General features: G+C 45.0%; 1 protein-coding gene across 1 annotated transcript in view; it reads right to left on the bottom strand.

Annotated features, from left to right (window-relative positions):
• Window positions 1–21,091, bottom strand: part of LOC147748697 (mitochondrial adenyl nucleotide antiporter SLC25A23-like) — a 214,700-nt gene that overhangs the window by 10,534 nt on the left and 183,075 nt on the right. Inside the window, exon 8 of the mRNA XM_086963605.1 lies at window positions 20,711–20,878. Coding sequence (XP_086819731.1) covers window positions 20,711–20,878 — 168 coding nt within the window. The remainder of the gene's footprint in view (window positions 1–20,710; window positions 20,879–21,091) is intronic.

The following is a 21,091-nucleotide window of genomic DNA, read 5'->3' as shown; positions in this document are numbered from 1 at the left end:
CGACACGAAGAACAATCCTCCACATCATGGTCGGAACTTAAACACCAGATGCAGTCTTCATGGGGGTCGGTAATGGACATCATTTTACCGCACTCCCTGCAGGGCTTGAAGCCAGTCTTCTTGGATGACATCCTCGAAGAGACAGGATACAGAGAAGCAGAATTAAGTAACAAAACGGCAACAAAGTACCAGTAGGCTACAGAGATTCCCGATAACCGTTAGCGTCGACGACGCGGAAAAAAGGGAACTGATGTCATCACGCCGGCGTGGGCCTATTGTAGGCGTCGGTGACGTCAGCGGAGTCGCGAGCGGAGCCGTGTCTCTGTGACGTCCTATCCACGTCGGCGCGAGGCTACGAAAAAGAATTTCCGAATGTTGCTGGCGCAAGGGGGATATTCACAAGGTGAGGAATCCACACGGCAGATGTATCTATCAGAAACACATTACATAAAAAAGATTTAGCGCTTTACAACACAGTTAAAGACATTTTTTCAAAGAAAGTTTTCTTTGAAAAGGAATAAAATACAACAATTAATTATAACATTTCATAGCATATATTATCAGAATCAAGTTAAAAAACGAAGAGAGATACACAAATAACATTTCCGTCGAATCATAAGTAACATATGGAAACAAATATCGGAAAACCTAACAAGGAAAGAAACCCCTTATATTATCTGTGGCCTCTTGTTGTCTTTGCCACTACTGGTGAGTAGATCCAAAGGCTTATAGTTTTTTGTACACAAATGAACAACAGTAAAAAAGATACATGTATATCGGTTGTTCACTGGGCCTAGTTGGATTCTCTGTGTTGGAAATGCGTCGACGCGTTTCGGTGCAGGACACAAGATGTTGTAGCACCTTCCTCAGGACTTCTGTTATTGGGGTTATTTGCTTCAAAGCGTGGTGACTTGCACCCTCTCTGTAAATATACAGGAGAGAAGTGTAACATCGCGGTAATCCAGGAAAATCCCATAGAACTATTCAATAATTAAGAGAAGCAGTAAATCCAAATATATTGCTGTAAATAAATGGGTCCTACTCTCTATTACACTTCCCGTGACAGACACACGGCATTGCCACACTCATGCCGTTCCAAGATGGCGCTCCCTGTGGAAAGGGTAACGCTACTGAGGCACGCCCCCCAGGTGAAACCGATTGTAGGTGATATCGACACACATAAAAGGCGGGCTACGGCCGGTACCTGTGTAGGTGTCGAGACGAGGCAGAGACGCGACTCCGGATTAAACAAGGTAAGAGAGAGTTAGAACTGCACGCTACTCGAGACGCGGGTAACCGGGGTAGAGTAGTCCCTTTATTGCAGGAAATAGTGTGCGTTGTGTAGGGAGTATCGTCTAACACCCAGATTTATCTATCCCCACAATCCAATGCTTGTTCAGCCCAAGGGAGTTCAATTTATAATTTATAACTTAACGCTATGACAAGCCTAATGTCACGACGGGTAACAACAATAAGCCCATAGAGAGATATAATGTATCACATCCCTAAAATAGAGACACCAGGCTCATATGCATAGAGTCAGAGCCACTATAACCTTACTGTGAGGAGTTTGTGAGTAAGACATAAGACATATAGTGTCTATCCCCAAAATAGGATAGGAGGGGGACCATGTAAAAATAAATATAGCCTTGACTGGTTTAAACTAGGAGGCAAGTTATAAGACCAATACCTTTACTTTTACTTTTCTTTCCTTGTTAGGTTTTCCGATATTTGTTTCCATATGTTACTTTTGATTCGACGAAATGTTATTTGTGTATCTCTCTTCGTTTTTTAACTTGATTCTGATAATATATGCTATGAAATGTTATAATTAATTGTTGTATTTTATTCCTTTTCAAAGAAAACTTTCTTTGAAAAAATTTCTTTAACTGTGTTGTAAAGCGCTAAATCTTTTTTATGTAATGTGTTTTTGATTAAAACTAGACTGTGAACGTTCCAATTTTGTTGTGGAAATTAATATTTAGTCTACTTAATATATTGTACTTGTATTCCCTGATAAAGTCTGATTGTGAACCTAGAGTGGTGCGAAAGGATAGTGAGCGTGTGCCCAGGGATTCTGATTTGACTTGTTGTCACTGTACCCTGTTCCCTGGTGACAGTGGGGTACCCTCTCTCTTGATACCTAAATTACATTTTATGCAAGTGTAACCCAAACATTGGTGTTCACAAATGTGCTCCTGTAGAAGGTGAACGGCGCATGTGACACGTGCATTAAAATGATGTTTCGGCGAAAAAACTAAGCAAAAAGTAATACTTTGGGAAATGGTTACAAAACAGTGTATAAATAGTTCCTACAATGCGCTACAATTGATTTGTTTTCTTTATGTATTTGTCTACTAAATGGTTACCTGTAGAGACAATGTTGCATTGTTATATAGGATAGGTGCAGGCACAGATGTATATATGTATGTATGGATGGCTGGATGAATTGATGGCTGGATGGATGACAGTGCTTAGGATGGGAGGGTAGACAGATAGGTGCCCAAGATTGGTGCAGGGATGGGTGAATGGATGGATGGACGGAAGATGCAGCTACACTTCATAATTATTCATTCTTTTTTTCACAAGGGTGCTCTTAAGTCAAGGCAATGGTTTGATTTCCATTTGCATTTTTTGGCATATAAAGGCATGTACATATGTTTAAAAACGAACTCTCAGATAAAGCCAGTGCCGATCGAATAATCCCTGTCGACAGTTTATTGAAATCATCTAATGGTGCACTTCACCCCAACCTACCTTTAAAACATTGTACCTACAATCAAGTGACCTCAAAACTCGGCTCTTCGGAGATGGGGACAAAAAGGCTATTTAAGCACAGGGTGATCCTGTGTCGTGCACTGCTCGGGGCACGTGCTTGACAGTAACAAACGCGACGGATGTCTAAGAGCTCCATTTCTCAAGGGCGCAGGGCAGTCTCATCAGAGAAGGTGCTCTGCAGCTCACAGGTGATCTAACAATGGAGAGCCACCTCTTTCCTTACAGGAAGGCTCCTCCACAAACCGCCATCGGAAGAGCTGCTACAGAAGTGACCAACCCAGTTCTCACTGAGCAGAAGAACAAAAGTTACTTACCTGTAATCTGTGGTTCTTCAGTATTGGTATCTTTCATAGATTCACATGCCTGAATCATTCAGTGGCGGTGCGTCCATTGGGGGCGTTGGGGCGTTGCCCCACTAGCCATGGACAACCGTCACGCTGAGGCAGGATTAAAAATGTACATATTATAAATCTGAGCGTGAGCGCGCACTCACAAACTTCTCTGCGGCAATCCTAGCTCAATTACCGGGACAAGGCTGACATCGCGGCAGGTGTGGGGGCGGGGCTGTGGCAGTGATTGACAGCACAGTACAGCAGTCTGCAGAAACAGCGCAGCTGCAGTCTGCGCATGTCAATGTTTGGCTACTCATTTTTTGGACTTGCCCGCGCATGCGCTCATGGTACAGTACCTTCCCCTCCCTCCCCAACAGCGACTCAGAGTGCGAGGGACCCGGGCTCCCTGGGTCTCATAAGGGCAGGCACTAACCCTGCTCTTAGCCAATCCTGGCGCAGTGGTGTTGCTAATGCAGCGCCAGGATTGGCTGAGATTCCATCGTGCAGCGTGGTGCATTTCAAACAGCTGATGGAACACACGAGTCTGAGGCGGCGGCACGGCACGTGATTCGGTCCGGGGTGTGGAGAAGGAGCCAAGGTCCGGAGGAAGGTAAGTTTTCTTTATTTTATTACCCTTGCCGTCCCCTGCGCAACACTCCTGTCCCCCCCTCTCACCTGCCCGTCTTGCCGGCCGCAACTGCTTGCGGTGCCTTTGAAGGGGTAATTGGGCCAAGAACCTCATTTTGTGATCATTCAGTGCATCTGAGAGACGACAGAGCTGAGATGGATTCATTTGTTTGCCCTCCGAGTGTGTAAAGTTTCCTTCCTGACAATTTAATGCACTTACTTTAAAAACCTTGAAAAACTATGAAAAATGTGGCAAAGGGTGTGAAATTCTATGCATTTGGACTTTCGTATGCAAAATCTGAACTTTTGCATAAATGTCTATGCTTGTTTTCTCCGCATTTTCGCCCCAAAACGATTCCTGCGTCTGAAAACGCTGCATGGATTTTTTTTTTTTTTTACCACGGTAAATGTTCGATATGGCAGACATTTCCCTTGAGAGTATCACAGTCAGCGACATAGTCTTAATGGGTGGTGAATCCCGTACCAATTGCAGCATACTTTCTTTTTAATGTAAAATAGTCACACAACTCACATCTGGTTTCAGCATAATACTAAACGTTGAAAGGAAAATGTTATGCCTTACCATTTAGACTAGGGAAGATTTACATGTGTGAGGTCAAAGGAAAATCACCGAACTTTCTATGCAAAATGCTATAGTTGTGAATTTTATTAAATATAGTTGGGAATTTTATTAAACATTACTTGGATAAATACTTTGCACGACACAAGTGAGGCCTGATGTTTTTCTGGCACTGCTTTCTCTCCCACAGCGAGGAGTACCAGCCTACCTGAAACGTTCTCACTTTTCACACTCCCCGTTCTGCCTCCGACTATGGTGACCCATGCATTTTTTTATCTGCCTTTTAGGGCTGGTTAATGTAACGGTCTAGTGTTTCATTTTTCAGTTGTAGACTGACTGTAAATCTGATTTGATTCACAAAAGCTAAAATCCAACATGGCGCGAAAATGATTCACAATTCCGTATTTGTTTCTCAGCATGTGGTGAGAACTTGGGCTCAGCCCGAGCCAGAGGGAAGATAGATTTATGTTGCTAATGCGGACTTTAACTTGCTCAAAAACTAATTTGACACACCGCTATATCACTGCAATAGCGCTATGAAGTTACCGAAGCACTGTACTAAACACTCCATGGCGGTGTGAGTTGAAAAGTGTGCACACTCACCGGTTGCGCAGGGTATTGCTGAGCACTAAGTTGTCTCTCAAACCGTGGTGCTGAGAGAGCGGGAGCACGAAGCAGGCTCGCAGTGTGGTGGGCATTGCACTATAGTGAGTGGACCCGAAACCACTGGTGCTGCGAGTTTGTATCACAGTGAAAAGTGAAGGGTGGCAGCATGTGCAAAACCACGGAATATGCTTGTTTTACTGCCTGCTCACCCATGCTATGGAAGAAGAGGCGTTTCAGTGTCTATTTAAGGACATTAATACCCGCTGCGTTGTGACATTATTCACTTGCTGTGTTTGTTTATTCAATTACATTAATCTCACGCTCGTTTATGTTTAATGACATTAATCTTGCACTGTGTTGGTTTCCAGGAGTTTAAGCCTTGAGAACTTTGAGCGTTTTACATCAGCTGTGACTGCGATTGCAGCCGCTGTTTGCAGAGTCCACAGTTACCACCAGTGCGGTTTGTGCTCTCACTGCTGGTCTGGTAAAGGGAGGGCTGGAGGCCGCTTGTAGCATTAGATACCAGAAGGGACTTCTGGCCCTCTGTCCCTGCATCCCACCTGCCCACATAAACAGACTTGGTGTGCTATTCAGGCAGCCCGGCGGTCTGTTTCAGAATACTTTTGCTTTAAAAATCACCATTTGCCAATCCTTTTCCAATTTTCTTTTGAGAGGAGGACCCAACGTGTACCCACTTTTATTAGCTTTGCTTGCTCACTTTGCTTGCTGTCATGCCCAACTTTTACGCCCCACTGTTTTCAAATGTCACCAGCCGCCACTGCCCATGGTACATAACAATAGCAATAAACATGCATAACATAATTATATCCTAGGTATACTAGAACCAGAAAGTAAACAGCTAAGAGGAATATGAAAACATTTTCGCACTTTCATGACTCGTCCAAGTTATTATATATAGTCCAAACTACAGCCAATCAGGCGTCCGCACCCTCCAGAATGTTCTCCTCAGAGGCTCAGGCTCTCAAATTTTCTAGCACAAGTGTGATCTAGAGTAACAACAAAAGAGTATAGAAGTGCTTCTGAGGGGAGGTTGGTGGGTTGCACGTGAATCTATGAAAGCTCCCAATACAGTAGAACCACAGATTACAGGTAAGTAACTATTGTTCTCCAGTATTGGGGTAGCTTTCATAGATTCACATGCCTGAATGAGAGCAGTGAACCCATCATAATACTCGTGAGATTCTGATCATGACATAAAACCATTTGCATATTAGAGGCAATATGTAATCACAGAGCTAGATACATATATATGTAGGTATATAAGATCTATCTCTGTGATATATATATATATATATATACATATCAAAAAATATATATATACACATTCACATATATTTATCCATAAACAACCATAAGAGAAATGTATGTAAGACATACCGAAGAGGAGGTGGGAAGAACAGAGGCTCACCTTATTTAAAAAGATTACGGAGAACCGCTTGTCCCACAGATGTGTCTGCATTGCTAGCAGCCTCCAGGCAGTAATGCTTAGTAAAAATGTGTATCTGCTGGACCACGTAGCAGCTCTGTAGATTTCATGAATAGGTACACCAGCAAAAAGAGCAGTAGAGGAAGAGACTGCTCTAGTAGAGTGTGCTCTCGGAGTGGTTTGTAATGGTCTGCCTGGATGCAAATTGCATCAGAAATCCAATGAGCAATAAATTCATTTTACGGTGAACCCTGGGAACCAACGGTATCGGTGGGAAAGCGAAAGCATAAATCTGCAACCAGTTCATCGAAAACGCATTCCCGCACGAGTCCTTGTGGGGAAGCCAACTTGCGAAGAATAGGTATTTGTGGTTCAGACTGGTCGCGAACAAATCCAGATCGGTTTGACTCCACTTCTGAAAAATACAATCCAAGGTTGGTTGATGGAGCTCCCACTCGTGATTGGAAATTGTTGACCTGCTGAGGGAATCCGCTAGAACATTGGAAACTCCTGGGACATGGGCTGCTGACAGATTTATTCGATGTCTGATCGCCCAGTCCCAAATCTGTTGAGCTTCTTGAGACAGCAAAGCAGACCTTGTCCCTCCTTGTTTGGTCAAGTAGTGCATACTTGTCGTGTTGTCCGTTCGGATCAACACTGATGCTCTGTGAACAATGGTGTGAAAAGACTTCAGGGCTAGGAAGATCGCTAGCAACTCTAAGCGGTTGATATGCCAAGTTCGTTGCGGAGCATCCCATTTACCGCTGACTGTTAGTCCTTGTAGGTATGCTCCCCATCCCTCGAGGGAGGCACCCGAGCTGAGGACGAATGTTGGAACCTCCACTAGAAATGAACAGCCTGCTGCCACGTTTCTCCTGTAAGTCTACCAGCGTAGAGCTTCCTGCATTTGAGGGCTGATGTGAATGAGATTGTCGAAGAATCCCGAAACTTGCAACCACTGCTTGTTGAGCTCCTCTTGCAGAGGTCTCATCTTGAGACAGCAGTTGGGGACCAGGGGAATGCAGGATGAAAGCATCCTCAGAAGCGACTCAAACTGTCGGTCTGAAACGCACCTTTTTGACCACAGAAACTGGGCGAGTTTGCAAACTTTCAGTTGCCTTTCTTTTGAGACAAAGGCTTGCGTCCGCAGAGTGTCTATGGTGGTTCCCAAGAACGTTCTTTCTTGTGATGGGACGAGGTGAGACTTGTCGAAATTGATGGTGAGGCCCAGAGATTGGCAAAGAGACCGACATCTCGGAGTATGGGCGTTTGCAATTGTGAAGGAATTCGCCTTGAGAAGGCAGTCGTCTTAACAGGGAAAAATTTGAATTCCTTCCAGTCGAAGGTGGGCAGCCACCGGTGCTAAGACCTTGCTAAAGACCCTGGGTGAGGAACGTAATCCGAATGGAAGGACTTTGAACTGGAAGTCCCTGCCAGACACTCTTAACCTCAAGAACTTTATGTGTCTGGGTAGGATTGGTACATGAAAATAGGCGTCTTGGAGGTCGAGGGTAGTCATGTGAGCCCCCGCCGTAAGGATTTGAAGGATTTCTTGAAAGGTTAGCATCTGGAAGGATAGTTTTTTGAGATATTTATTGAGGGAGCGGAGACCGAGGAAGAGACGCTAGTCTCCAGATTTCTTCTGTATTAGAAAAAATCTGGAATAAAAACCGGTTCCTCTTTGCAGTCGAGGACCTACTTCGATCGCTCCCTTCCTTAACATCAAATTTATTTGGGAAAAAAGCTCTGACAAGTGAGCTGGAGGTGGTCCCTCGGGAGGAGAATTTGGAGGGAGTTCTACAAATTCTAAAACATGGCCTCTGGTTACAATGTCCAAGACCCATCTATCCGTTGTTATATTCGACCAATTTGAGTAAAAACTGGAGATTCTTCCTCTTACTTTTAAAGGGGTAAGTGGTAGAGCAGGTGGCAATTGTCACTGTTTCTTGGATGTATCACGCCCGCAGTAATTAGACTTCCTTCCGTTTTGTGAGTAGGAGGTAGATGGTTGCTGCCTGAAGGACTGTTGGCGTTGGGAAGAGTAACGTTGGTTACTCCGATAGGATTGATATTGCCTTTGTTGATTATAACCTCCTCTAGAAGAGAAGGATCCGCGGCCCCTAGCGCCACAAAAAGGCGGTTTTCAAAACTGAAGAGTTCCTAGAGATCTTGCTGTCTCAATATCCTTTTAAATGGCTTGTAAGGCCTCATCAACATGCTGACCGAAAAGAGACTCGCCGTCAAAAGGCATATCCATTATTTTTGCCTGAACTTCCTGGCAAAATGATGTTGATTTTAACCAGGACTGCGGCACCTGCTGTAGGAAGGTGGAATCTGACTATATGGTTACCCCAACTTTTTTTCTGGTGTTTTGCTGGTTTTCGACTTAGTTGGCCTAGGACCCTGCTATTCAGGGCCCCAGACTATCTGCTTTCTCTATAAAATGGACTCCATGTACCCTAGGTACATACCAGATTGGTTACTGGGTCACCCTTGTGAGCCCCTGTATAGTGTACCATAGGTACCCAGGGCATAGGTGTACCCTAGGCCTACCAGGGGCTGCAGCATGTATTGTGCCACCCCTGGTTTGCCTTCCAAACTGACACCACAGGTCTGTTCACACAGCCTGGGTGAGGTGGTGTAATCATCCTTTACTTAGATATAGTATACCTATATCTACCTTTATATATAGACACATATACACCTATAAGCCACTTCTATAGTAGGCCTCGACAATCCTGGAAGCAGAGTGCTTGGTTTTATGTGCGAGGGTGCCCTAGCATGAGCTGAGCCCCTCTGCAGCTTTCGGGACCATCTCCTTATAGCTGTGCTATGATATAGCCATACCATATACTATTAAGTGCATTATAATCCTTGCGGTTAATGCTTGTGGCTTTCTCAAAACATGTAGTATAAGGTGTCAAACACTTTGGAATACTACCCCCCCCCCCCCCCCGCCAACTCTGGCGGCGGTGGTAGCATTCCACCCTCCTAGAGGGAAAAGACATGTGGCTTACTGCTTTACCCGGTTAAAGTTAAACAGAGCCTCAGCATCACAAAATGGATGCTGCTGCCACAGACATGAGTCTGACCTCCTGTTGCTGGGGGAAACTCCAGCAAGGGCGGCCTGGACAATAGGTTTCCTGTCCAGGAAGGTGCCAGTACCTCCCCAGACAGGGGTTTTGTGTATTGGGGCAGGGAGGGCTGCATTCAGTGAGTGCATCTAGACACTGCCTGGGGCACACAAGGTGCTTCATGCATAGCCCGGTTCAAACCAGTTGCTGGGGCACTCCAGCCCCAGCTCTGGCGCGAAACTGGACAAAGGGAAAGGGGTGTAACCATCCCCTTCTCAGGTCCATCCATAGGAGGGACCTAGTCAGGTAATCCAGCCCCCATCCTTAGTATAAGTATAGGAGCTGTGCTGTGTCCCCAGGAGTTTAGATTATCCTGGACGAATCATATCTTGGACCTTCGACATTCCATTCTGACTGGAAGACAGAAGACATCTCCCTTGTGTATCACTCACAAATCTGTACAAGGTAAGGGACCTTCTATTTTGAAGAGTTTAGTCTTGACATATAAGGCCAACAGGCCCCTTCGATCTAATCACGAATGCCTGGCCAGAATTCGGAGAGTAAAGAAAGCGCGTACTGGAGGTCGCCGATTCTCTGTGAATGCAGCAACTCTGTGGAATGCTCTTCCCCGGAAGCTGCGAGCTGAACCATGCCACTTACGGTTCCGGAAGCTTCTCAAAACTTTACTTTTTCCCCAGTGATCCAACTGACTCCACTTCCCTTTGTGAGCTTGGCTCTTTCTTCTAGCGCTGGGACGCTTCCGGTTATCCATGCGCTTTATAAATCTGTTTACATTACATTACATTGTGGTCAAGGAGTGACCACCATGTGCAAACAGGCACCAACAGCATCTTTGCCGGTCTGCAGTTTCAAGGCTCCCGTCGGAACCCGAAGACTCTGCGACTCAAGAACTGGACTTCCAGACTTCTCTGACCCCGACCCACATCCACATCAAAGCTGAGACCCGTGGCGGACACGAGAGACGTGGGACCGGACATCTTGGACATCCTGCATTTTGCTACCTGCACTCCTTTTCTGAAGCCTCAGTAAGTTGTGCATTGGGGTGCGAGAAGCCCCAGCTCCGAGCACCATTTGCACTGAAGCTCAGGCTCCCACACTCAGCGAGTTTCCTGTGGGCCCCGCCTTTGCATTTGAGCTCGACGAGTCTTCCCGGGTCCTTGCCCGTTGGCTAGTGAGCCCCCTGAAGACGCCATCTTGAATTTACTTTGCTTTCCTGGTTGCTCCTGGCTTGCTCCAGCTTCCCTGAAAAGGAGAAGCGCCACAGACCTTGCTGGTCTGCAACAGAACCAATCTCAACATCCTGCGTGGGTTGCGGTTGCCAAGGCTTGTTGGGTCCAATCCGGACACAGACACTGCAGTCATCTAGATCCATCATGGGACAGATCGAATCCAGCGCCTGGTCATCGTCGATGCCTCTTGGACCTCGTGGCTGAAGAGACAAACTCACCTTCTTCACCTTCAAGCACGCAACATCACCTGGTTCCTTCCTGGTCACTGGCTAGTGACCCAGACTCTGTCCCCTCTGCTTTCAGGTTCTTCACATCACCGATCCACCCGGACACTTTTCCTCTGGTCGCCTGCAGCACTTTGCAGCTCTCCAAAGAAAACGACGACGAAACCCGACACGAAAAGACACCTATGCACCCGGCTTCCCTGGGTGAGGTAACACGAGTACTCCGGTGTTCTCGTGGGTCTTGACTCTCGAAGTGTCCTAGTTTAAAAGGGTTCCATACTAGTCCATCCGGAAGTGTCCTTAAATTGTAACTCTGTATCTTTTACGAACTCCATAGAAAGTCAATGGGAACCCGAGTCTGTGTTTAGACACTGCACCCGGCTCCCGTGGGTCTCCTACTTCCTAACCCTTAGTTGTTTAGTGTAGCCCCAGCGATTCTACAGGCCCTAGGCCTGCTTTCTAACTCTCACGTGGTACCTAAACCACTTTTAGTATATGGTTTGTGATGCCCCTAGGGCATAACGTATACTGTGCAACTTATCGTATATTAACCTTGTGACTTGTATTGTATTTTTACCTCTGTCCTCCTAAAGAGTGCAGAGAGGTTGTGTTTAGATTAAATACATATATATCTGATATATACCTTGTGTGGTGTCGTTTCATTTGGTATTCAAGGGATTATATATGGTAAAACAACTTGCTTAACTCTCCTCCTGAAGTCTTAGCCTGAAGACTGCTGGTTCATGCTACCAGTAGGATAGCTTTCTATAAGGTTGACTTTACAACCATCATCAATAAGGGTCGATTAGACTGGTGCAAGGTGCCCACTAGAACTAGTGGATATCATATGCCAGGCTAACTTCTCATACCTGGCAGTTGTTGAAAACCTGTAGACGCAACATACACAGACGACATGTCGATGTAAGGAGAGATGTCTGACCACATCGGTCTATCATATCGTCCTAAGATAGCCAGTGAGTTAGCTGCACGGACCGTTGTTGATGCCATGGTCGAAATCTTCTTCCCAAAAGCGTCCAGACGTCTCCCATCTCGATCAGGAGGAGCTGACAGTGGAGAGGAGGGATTCCACGCTCGACGTGGAGCTGCTTGAGTGATCACAGAATCTGCCTTTGGCTGTCCTATCAAACATGCAGGCGAGTTGTCCGGCGCCTTGTTTTTTTTCTTGAGGCGGGGCAGGACCGCAGGAATAGAGGCAGGAGCCTTCATAACCTTTAGTCCTTCCTGCCAAATGAAGTCAATAATTGGGATAGACCTTATCTCATTCCTTGGTTGATCCTTGAAATCATAAAGGAAACACTCATCCTTTTTTGTTTCCATAGGAAAAAGAAATCGTTGAGTAGCCCTTTCCATGAGAAGATGAAAACCTCCAATATCAACTGGAGGGGAGTCGGCAGGAGCAGGAGTGGATGTAGACGGAGTTTGTATCTGGTAGTCATCCCATTCCGTAAGGAGCGATCGGTCATCCAATTCTCCTTCCTCCCTATCGTCGTCAGAAGTGTGAGCGTCCTGAGAGTGATGCGAAGGTACGGGAGAAAGTGGCCTGAGTGACCTCATTGCTGATGAATGTTGAGGAGCAGGTGTGGGTGGCATAGAGGAAGCCAATTCAGATGGAGGAAAACGGCGATAATAATCGGCCAACATGTATTGCAAATTATTTAGAAGATCCAAAGGCATTTGGGCCATAGGAATTGGATCTGGAGGTGAAGTAACAGTTTCCTGGCAAAAATCATCATCCTGGTCCACATCTTGATATTTAATGAAAAGCTCAGAAGGACTTCTGGAAGTACGAAATCCGTCACCCTCATCCGATTCATCATCATAGTCCAACAATTGTTTCGGTAACTTGAGAGGAACTTTAGTAGAGGAAATGGTAATTGGAGAAAGGATCTCCAATGAAGAACCACGTCTTTGTAGCAAAGAAGATGTTGCCGTCGACGGTAGTAACTGTGTAGATGGTGCCGGAGACGATGTAGAAGATGCTGCAGGCGTAGATGAAGACCAAACCTGAAGAGCCATACACGAAGACAATTGCAGCGTCGACGAGACAGCCGTCGATGGAGGAGTCGTCGATGAGGGGACCGTCGACGAGGCGGACGTCGTCGAGGCAATCGTCGTCGAGGCAATCGTCGACGACACTCTTTTAATCTTCGTCGTCGAAGGAACGTCGACTGTAGATATTCTCTCCTTCTTCGACGGGACTGGTTTCACGGAGACATGTACCAGCGTTGACGGCGAAGATGCCGACGACATCATCATCTGTGGCTTCGGCGATGAGAAAGTAACAGTCAACGTCGTCACCGCAGCGACGGAAGGCTTCGTTGGCGAAGGAGTCGTCGTCGAGCTTGTCGACGAGGGACCTCTTTTCTGAGGTAAATCCTTGTCAGACACCTTTTTTGAGGCTTGAGACTTTGTAGTTTTTTTCGGAGGTGTAGAAGGCATAGTCTTACTTTTAGAACATGGAATAGCCTTTTTTGAATTAGAAGGCATCTTAGCACTCTTGGAAGTGTGCTGTTTTTTTGCCACTTTAGTCCCAGTAGAAGATAAGTTTGTGTCAGCAGTCCTCTTCCTAGAGGAGGTAGTCTGAAAAGAAGCACTCTTGAAGCAAGCAAGTAACTGAAACTGCATTTACCACAATGCCAGGGGCGAACCTTGCTGGGAGGTGAAGTGGTGGCTCCACCCCTGTTCCTGTTTAAAAGTACTCCCGTGAGTCATTGAGCTGACGAGCTCGTGGATGAAGCACCCACATGCCTGTGAGAGGTACCTGATTTGAGAAAAGTTGTTGGCAGCCTACTCCGCAAACCCCAAATTTCAAAGACTGTAATCTCTACTGATGACGGTTAAAGAACCAGAAACACGTGTCTAGAGATCAGCACTATCTGCGCCAACTGTGGCGAAACACTCGAACACTCTTGAAGCAAGCAAATAACTGGAACTGCATTTACCACAATGCCAGGGGCGAACCTTGCTGGGAGGTGAAGCAGTGTGCTCCCACCCCTGTTCCTGCTAAAAAGAAGCAATACTCCCAACTTCTGTTAATGGATTGTCCTGATCCTTAATCTTCTGTAGCCACAGAAGTAAACGCCCCTCTCTAGCCCTCAGAGTCTTCTGAGGTAAAGTTCTACAGATCTTGAAGTCTCTCACCTGGTGGGCAGGGTATAAAAGCAGTAAATGCACTTCTTGTGAGGATCTTCTGAAAACAGCCAGAGCTTCCCACAAGACTCACAAGGCCTATAGAGAGAGATTTCTTTGAGGAAGACATTATAAATGAAGCTCATGGAGACTCCCTTCACATGACGTGCGGTAGAACATCTGAGAGCCTGAGCCTCTGAGGAGAACATTCTGGAAGGTGCTGACGCCTGATTGGCTGTAGTTTGGACTATATATATTGACTTGGATGAGTCATGCAAGTGGAATTTTTTTTTCCTATTTCTCCTAGCTGTTTACTTCCTGGTTCTAGTATACCTAGGATATAATTATGTTATGCATGTTTATTTCTTTTTTTATGTACCATGGGACTCCACTCCGACGACGGGAAATGATTCAGGCATGTGAATCTCTGAAAGATACCCCAATACTGGAGAAACCCAGATCCTCCCCCACCCGACACTGTGGCCTGGTATTTAAACATCTGCACTGCCCCTCACGCACACCCCACGCCTTCAAGGCTGCTATTGGTGAAGTGGGAACACAGTAGCACGGTCGTGGTCCCAGGCTGCATTAACCCCCAAGTTTAAACGAGGATTTGTCGACACAGTCAAAACGCTGCCTTCTGCCACATTCAAATCGCCATAATTGTCTGCTTCTACTTATACAAAGCGCCCACCATCAGCCAGAAATATCTTGGCGCAGCGAGTACATGACGCATGTGAACTTAGGTTGAGTAGACGGGCATGGCGGCTTATTTACCATATACAATATTATATATTAAAAATCACAAAGCCATCACTTGCACTTTTGCTGTACGATGAATATATTTAAAACATGACCACATACATATTGTTACAGTGCCCGGCTGTGTGCTCTGCCCGTGTGCATGCAGCAAGGCACAGTGCACTCGAGTGGAACATGGGGTTTATTTCGGTATTTCTCTTGTCACGCGTACTCAGCAAGCGCTGCGCTCTTCCCATCATGATTTATACAAGTACGATGGCAGCTATAGCGCCTTGGCACCCAACTGGATGGAATTTGTGCTCTATAAAAACATCTATTAAATGAGCAAATAAAGAAAAAGTATTGCTCGGCTTCGAGAAGGCTCAACCATGTTCTCACGGTTATCTGTGCGGTTCACAGGACCGGGTTAACCACTTGAAGACATTATCGGGATGCACTTAGCGCGTCGGGTTAGAGTAAGGAGAGAGTGCTGTTGGAGTCCCGAAATTTGCGAGGAATCAGTACCGGGAGAACAGCAAGAATAAGAAAATAAAGGAAAGAAATTTACCCGTAGGAGGATGCCCGTGGGTGGTGATTTTTCTCTTGACAAAAATAAAGTAAGGAGGGTCAAAAGGGCATATTTAACGACCAGGGTAACTCAGGCCCTAATTATCACTAGCAGAACAGAAAGGAGTAGCCTGGTCCAAAATAACGTTTGTGTGCCGTATTGAATCCGGAACCATGACTCCATCAATAACACATATGCGATAGTGCTGGGCTAGAGAAAATTCCCATCAGCCCACCCATCTGGTGGAGTATCGTCACGTGGGAGATGTATCATAAATCCAAAACTCAACCAATGCACCTAGTAATGATGCTGAGATGGATTTTGAAGATATGTTCTTAAGCCACAGTGCTTCACAGATAGTGCTAATGGAGTGCAGTGCAAGTGAGAAAAAATGTGAAAAAGAAGTGAAGATAAAATTGACTCAGAACCAAAAGTGAGTTTAATAGGTATGGTCTAAGGTCAAACTTAAAAACAACGCCAAATAATTTTAAATAATAACTATATAGTGGCATGGTATATCAAGGTCGACATGTTTTAGCTAGATGGACAATTGGTCCAAGCTTTCTTCAGGACCAGGTGAAAATAGCGACTGCAAGTTGAAGTGAGTAAATATAGAAATCGTGACTGTGTACTTATATAGCGGATAGATCCTACCAGATACTCTGAGCCCAGATGTTCTCTGGTGGTCATCCAAGCATACGGTCTCTCCTAAGAACAAAGAAGAGTGTACAACAGTAGTCAAAAGACGTGTATAATGGTATCAAGGATACAAGAAACAAATACTAAGCACACAAACATTGTGGAGGAGAGATTCTCTCTCCCTCACAGAAGACATAAGGTTCTCCTGGTATTAACATGTCTAGATCACAAACAGTAAGAGCTTAAACATTTGACTCACCCAGCGTTCTGTGGGAGTATGCCTCACCTCACCCGGCACCCACTCGGGAAGAAGGAGGCCCCGCTCTGTCAAAGTGGAAATGGAATGAAGGCCTCAGAACAATATCAGAGGTGCGAGGATACATATGGTCAAACATTTCCAAAAATCTACTAACAAAAACTAGTTGTCTAAGGAAAGAGATTCAACCTCATTTGAACCACTGACTAGGACTATGCAGAAAAAATCATGGAAAAAGCCAAGACTGAGTGAGCTGAATACAGAATTGGCTTGTATGCATGGCAATTTGATGACAGGAAAAAGAGTACCATAGAGATGGTACAGTTAACAAGTAATCTATCAAGTAATTAAAAGTAGCTGGGGTCATAATGCAGGGCAGCGCAGTTTGGTCCCCTACCTGTCCGTCGGTACCTCTACACCAACATCCGTGAGGGAGTGGAGGTAGTTGGCTGGTGAGCACGCGTGTCTATTTATAGCTATGCTGATTGAAAAATCTATTCCAGCTGGTGTAGGTGGGCGCTCGCAGGAGGAATTGTTCATCTAAGACATTGTTCAACAAACATGCCACTGTGCTAGCCTCCCAATTGCAGGATCGTCAATATCCTAAGCATCTCGTAAAAAGAGCATGGAAACGTGCATCAAACAACAATCGTGATGCACTAATTGAGAGACGTCCACCCAAACCACCTCTAGAAAGACTCACTTTTGTTAGCACATTCAATGCACTGTCGAACAATATTCAAAAAGTAGTGCGCAAGCATTGGGGCATTTTGAATACCACCAATGCCAACATCCCCCCACCTCTCTTCTCATTCAAAAGGGCACCAAGTTTGCGAGACACCCTTGTCCACACCAGACCTAGGACATTCAACACCGACAGCTCAACAACCTTATGGGGTCTCCCTCCAGTCTCGGGTCATTACCCGTGTGGGTCATGCAGCGTGTGCCCACAGACGGCTAAAACCAACACAGTTGATATCGGGACAGGTAGGACGTGGGTCCTGAAGAAACATACAAACTGTAACACTGACAACGTCATTTACATGATTACCTGTCCTTGTTCCTTAAGATACATTGGCTACACCACCCGGAAAATTAAATTGAGAATCGGGGAACATAAAAGCACCATCAGATGCTGCAAACAGGCCACTAAACTCACAAATCACTTTTTAGAGCTCCGGCACACAGCGGATGAAATGAATTGGGTTGTCCTAGAGCAGCCATATATTCCTCCCCATATCAGTGATGTGTCGAAATTCCTATTCAAAAAGGAACAGAAATGGGTCTTTCTTCTCAAAAGCCACATTCAAGGCCTTAATGACGATATACCCTAGACATCACTGTAAACAACTTATTGTCAGTCCGGTTGTATCGCCATTTTTCCCTCTTTTCAAGCGTAGTACATACCACTCACTAGTCCATCTGAGTTCAGCCTTGATGATACTGCCTCTTTACTACTCTTATTTAAGAATGGTATTATCCTGTTGTCCTTACTGTTACCTATTTGGCGAAGGCATGCCCCTCATCACCATTTAAACCGACCCTTGTTCTAGATGCCTGCCAGTTTCTATCCTGTGACATCTTAACACAGGATAACCCTACATTCTAAAACATCTTTAGTATTTTGCCTTCACTGGTTTTTAGCATAGTTGAAATTCCTTGCTACACTTAGCCCTTGGAAGTGCATAACGTTTTATTAGAACTTAACAAGCTGTTTTATATAAATTAACTTGAAGCTTGCACCCTTTGGTGGTAAACAACAGGACCACTTTGTTTGCGCTTAGCGAGTTCAGAATCCCGCCGTCTTTGTGACACATGTGCGCAGGCGCAAGGTGTGCATACTTCCTGCACTACACATGCGCAGCCGCTACACCACCAAAACACTAGCCTCACGATGTATGCACGCATGCGCAATACCCGTTTTCAAATTGCCATGCATACAAGCCAATTCTGTATTCAGCTCACTCAGTCTTGGCTTTTTCCATGATTTTTTCTGCATAGTCATAGTCAGTGGTTCAAATGAGGTTGAATCTCTTTCCTTAGACAACTAGTTTTTGTTAGTAGATTTTTGGAAATGTTTGATCATATGTATCCTCGCACCTCTGATATTGTTCTGAGGTCTTCATTCCATTTCCACTTTGACAGAGCGGGGCCTCCTTCTTCCCGAGTGGGTGCCGGGTGAGGTGAGGCATACTCCCACAGAACGCTGGGTGAGTCAAATGTTTAAGCTCTTACTGTTTGTGATCTAGACACGTTAATACCAGGAGAACCTTATGTCTTCTGTGAGGGAGAGAGAATCTCTCTTCCACAATGTTTGTGTGCTTAGTATTTGTTTCTTGTATCCTTGATACCATTATACACGTCTTTTGACTACTGTTGTACACTCTTCTTTGTTCTTAGGAGAGACCGTATGCTTGGATGACCACCAGAGAACATCTGGGCTCAGAGTATCTGGTAGGATCTATCCGCTATATAAGTACACAGTCACGATTTCTATATTTACTCACTTCAACTTGCAGTCGCTATTTTCACCTGGTCCTGAAGAAAGCTTGGACCAATTGTCCATCTAGCTGAAACATGTCGACCTTGATATACCATGCCACTATATAGTTATTATTTAAAACTATTTGGCGTTGTTTTTAAGTTTGACCTTAGACCATACCTATTAAACTCACTTTTGGTTCTATGAGTCAATTTTATCTTCACTTCTTTTTCACATTTTTTCTCACTTGCACTGCACTCCATTAGCACTATCTGTGAAGCACTGTGGCTTAAGAACATATCTTCAAAATCCATCTCCGCATCATTACTAGGTGCATTGGTTGAGTTTTGGATTTATGATACATCTCCCACGTGACGATACTCCACCAGATGGGTGGGCTGATGGGAACTTTCTCTAGCCCAGCACTATCACATATGTGTTATTGATGGATTCATGGTTCCGGATTCAATACGGCACACAAACGTTATTTTGGACCAGGCTACTCCTTTCTGTTCTGCTGGTGATTTTTCTCCCCTGAGACGAGATATGGACCCTTGAATTGCTTGAGTGGAATTGCAAGCCCGATAAAGAGTTGGACATCAGACACTTTCATTTCACCCTCGTCCTGAGGAGGCCAAGATATCGGAAGGCCGAAACGCGTCCGCATCGACATGCTTCACAAGTGGAGTCTGGGGATATTATTTGAATTATGAGACTTTGAGTCATCACAATTGTTGATTTGTTGTTCCTGATTTTTTAGAACTGATTGTGTTTATACAGGACTACCTCTGAGTATACTCCCTGAATAAGGAGGGGGACACTGGTCTTTTTTTAGTGCGATTGTCTGGGTGAAAAAGTTTTCTAACCTAAATGTAAGAAATTTGTTTTGTGTTTGTGGTCAGTTGTACATATTGGTTGTAGATATATGTGTAAACTAGATATCATTGATCGAATCATATAAAAGCATTAATTTGTATGATGGATTATTATAAATTCATTTGGTAATCCTGCTTTTTGATTAGGTATGCAATCATTGATGTAGATATAAAATTGATGTGGAGACTAGTGTTCCGAATATAAGGGAATTTGGAGTCTTTATGATTTAAGTATTTGATGATCTATCCCTCCCGACCCACTTGTACTTTTTGCAGCACTTTGCTATAATGGCCGTCTTTCTGGAACCCATGACTGCCGCTCATTAGATCTTGCTTTGCTCAAACTAAACCCCATATCTAAATTTTCCAAATTTCACGGGCAGTTTTGTAAAAATCACTGCATTTTTACAAAACTGCAGATTTTGCGATTTTTTTTGCAAATCGCGAAATCCTGGAGGGTCTGCACAGTGCTGATAAAAAGGTTTTTGCCACAATATGCAAAGTGATATTTTGCAACCCCTCTCAGCTACTACCAATGAGGCTACATTTTTTGTTCACTGGTGGGGCTCGGATGCCCCGGGAGATGGGTTCCTAAGTGCATGCCACATGTTGCTTTGCCCTAGAACAAGCCATGCCAGATCAGCAACAGTGGTTGTATAGCCATATTACTGCAGACACAACAGAGAGAGACCTTCTATGATGCCGCAAAGTGCTGTGTTAGACCCGCTAAGCACAGACAACTAGAGAAGTGCGTGCAACAGACGCACTGTACCCTAAGACAGCCATATGGATGCTGGTGACACAGAGTGATCATATACACATTGTGATCTGTGCCAAATCTAGTACACTAGCTACACACACAGGCAGACCAATGCAGATAGCAAACATTTACCTCATACTCAGTCGAATCAGGGCCTTAGACACACTCCGCTCTTAAACAACATGAAAAGTGCCCACAGCATTGACTCCATATACAGTTACATAAATGCAGCGCATCAGACTGACCTTGTGCAGACCCAGATCAGTAACCCTGGCAGACTCAGACTGCATTCCTATGTAGATGCCAGCAACACATTCCTACCTCATATACTGCCAGATCAATGCCAGCATACGGGATGATTCCCAGGATGTTTGGTAGGTAACCCTTGGAGAATGCTCGCACACCTTCCTTCTGAATGATTTGCTTGGCACAGTCTACCATTCCAGAATACTGACCGGTCTTCCGCAGGGCTAAGCGGGTCTTCAACACCTGTAGACAAGAAGACTGCAGTTATCAGGGTCATCAGTGCGTAACACTCACAGGTTTTGTGCAACGTTTTAGCAAGCCATGAACTTACGGTCAAGAACCTAGCCACAGAACAGGACAAGCCTTGGAAAATCACCAACTACTTATATCCAGAAGGATTTGGGATATTACAGAAACAACAGTATGGCACGAGGCCAAATGTCATGTTTGCACTGA

This window comes from Lissotriton vulgaris, chromosome 1_1 (assembly GCF_964263255.1).
Source record: "Lissotriton vulgaris chromosome 1_1, aLisVul1.2, whole genome shotgun sequence".
Lineage (NCBI taxonomy): Eukaryota > Metazoa > Chordata > Amphibia > Caudata > Salamandridae > Lissotriton > Lissotriton vulgaris.
This window is presented reverse-complemented; position numbering and strand designations above follow the sequence as displayed.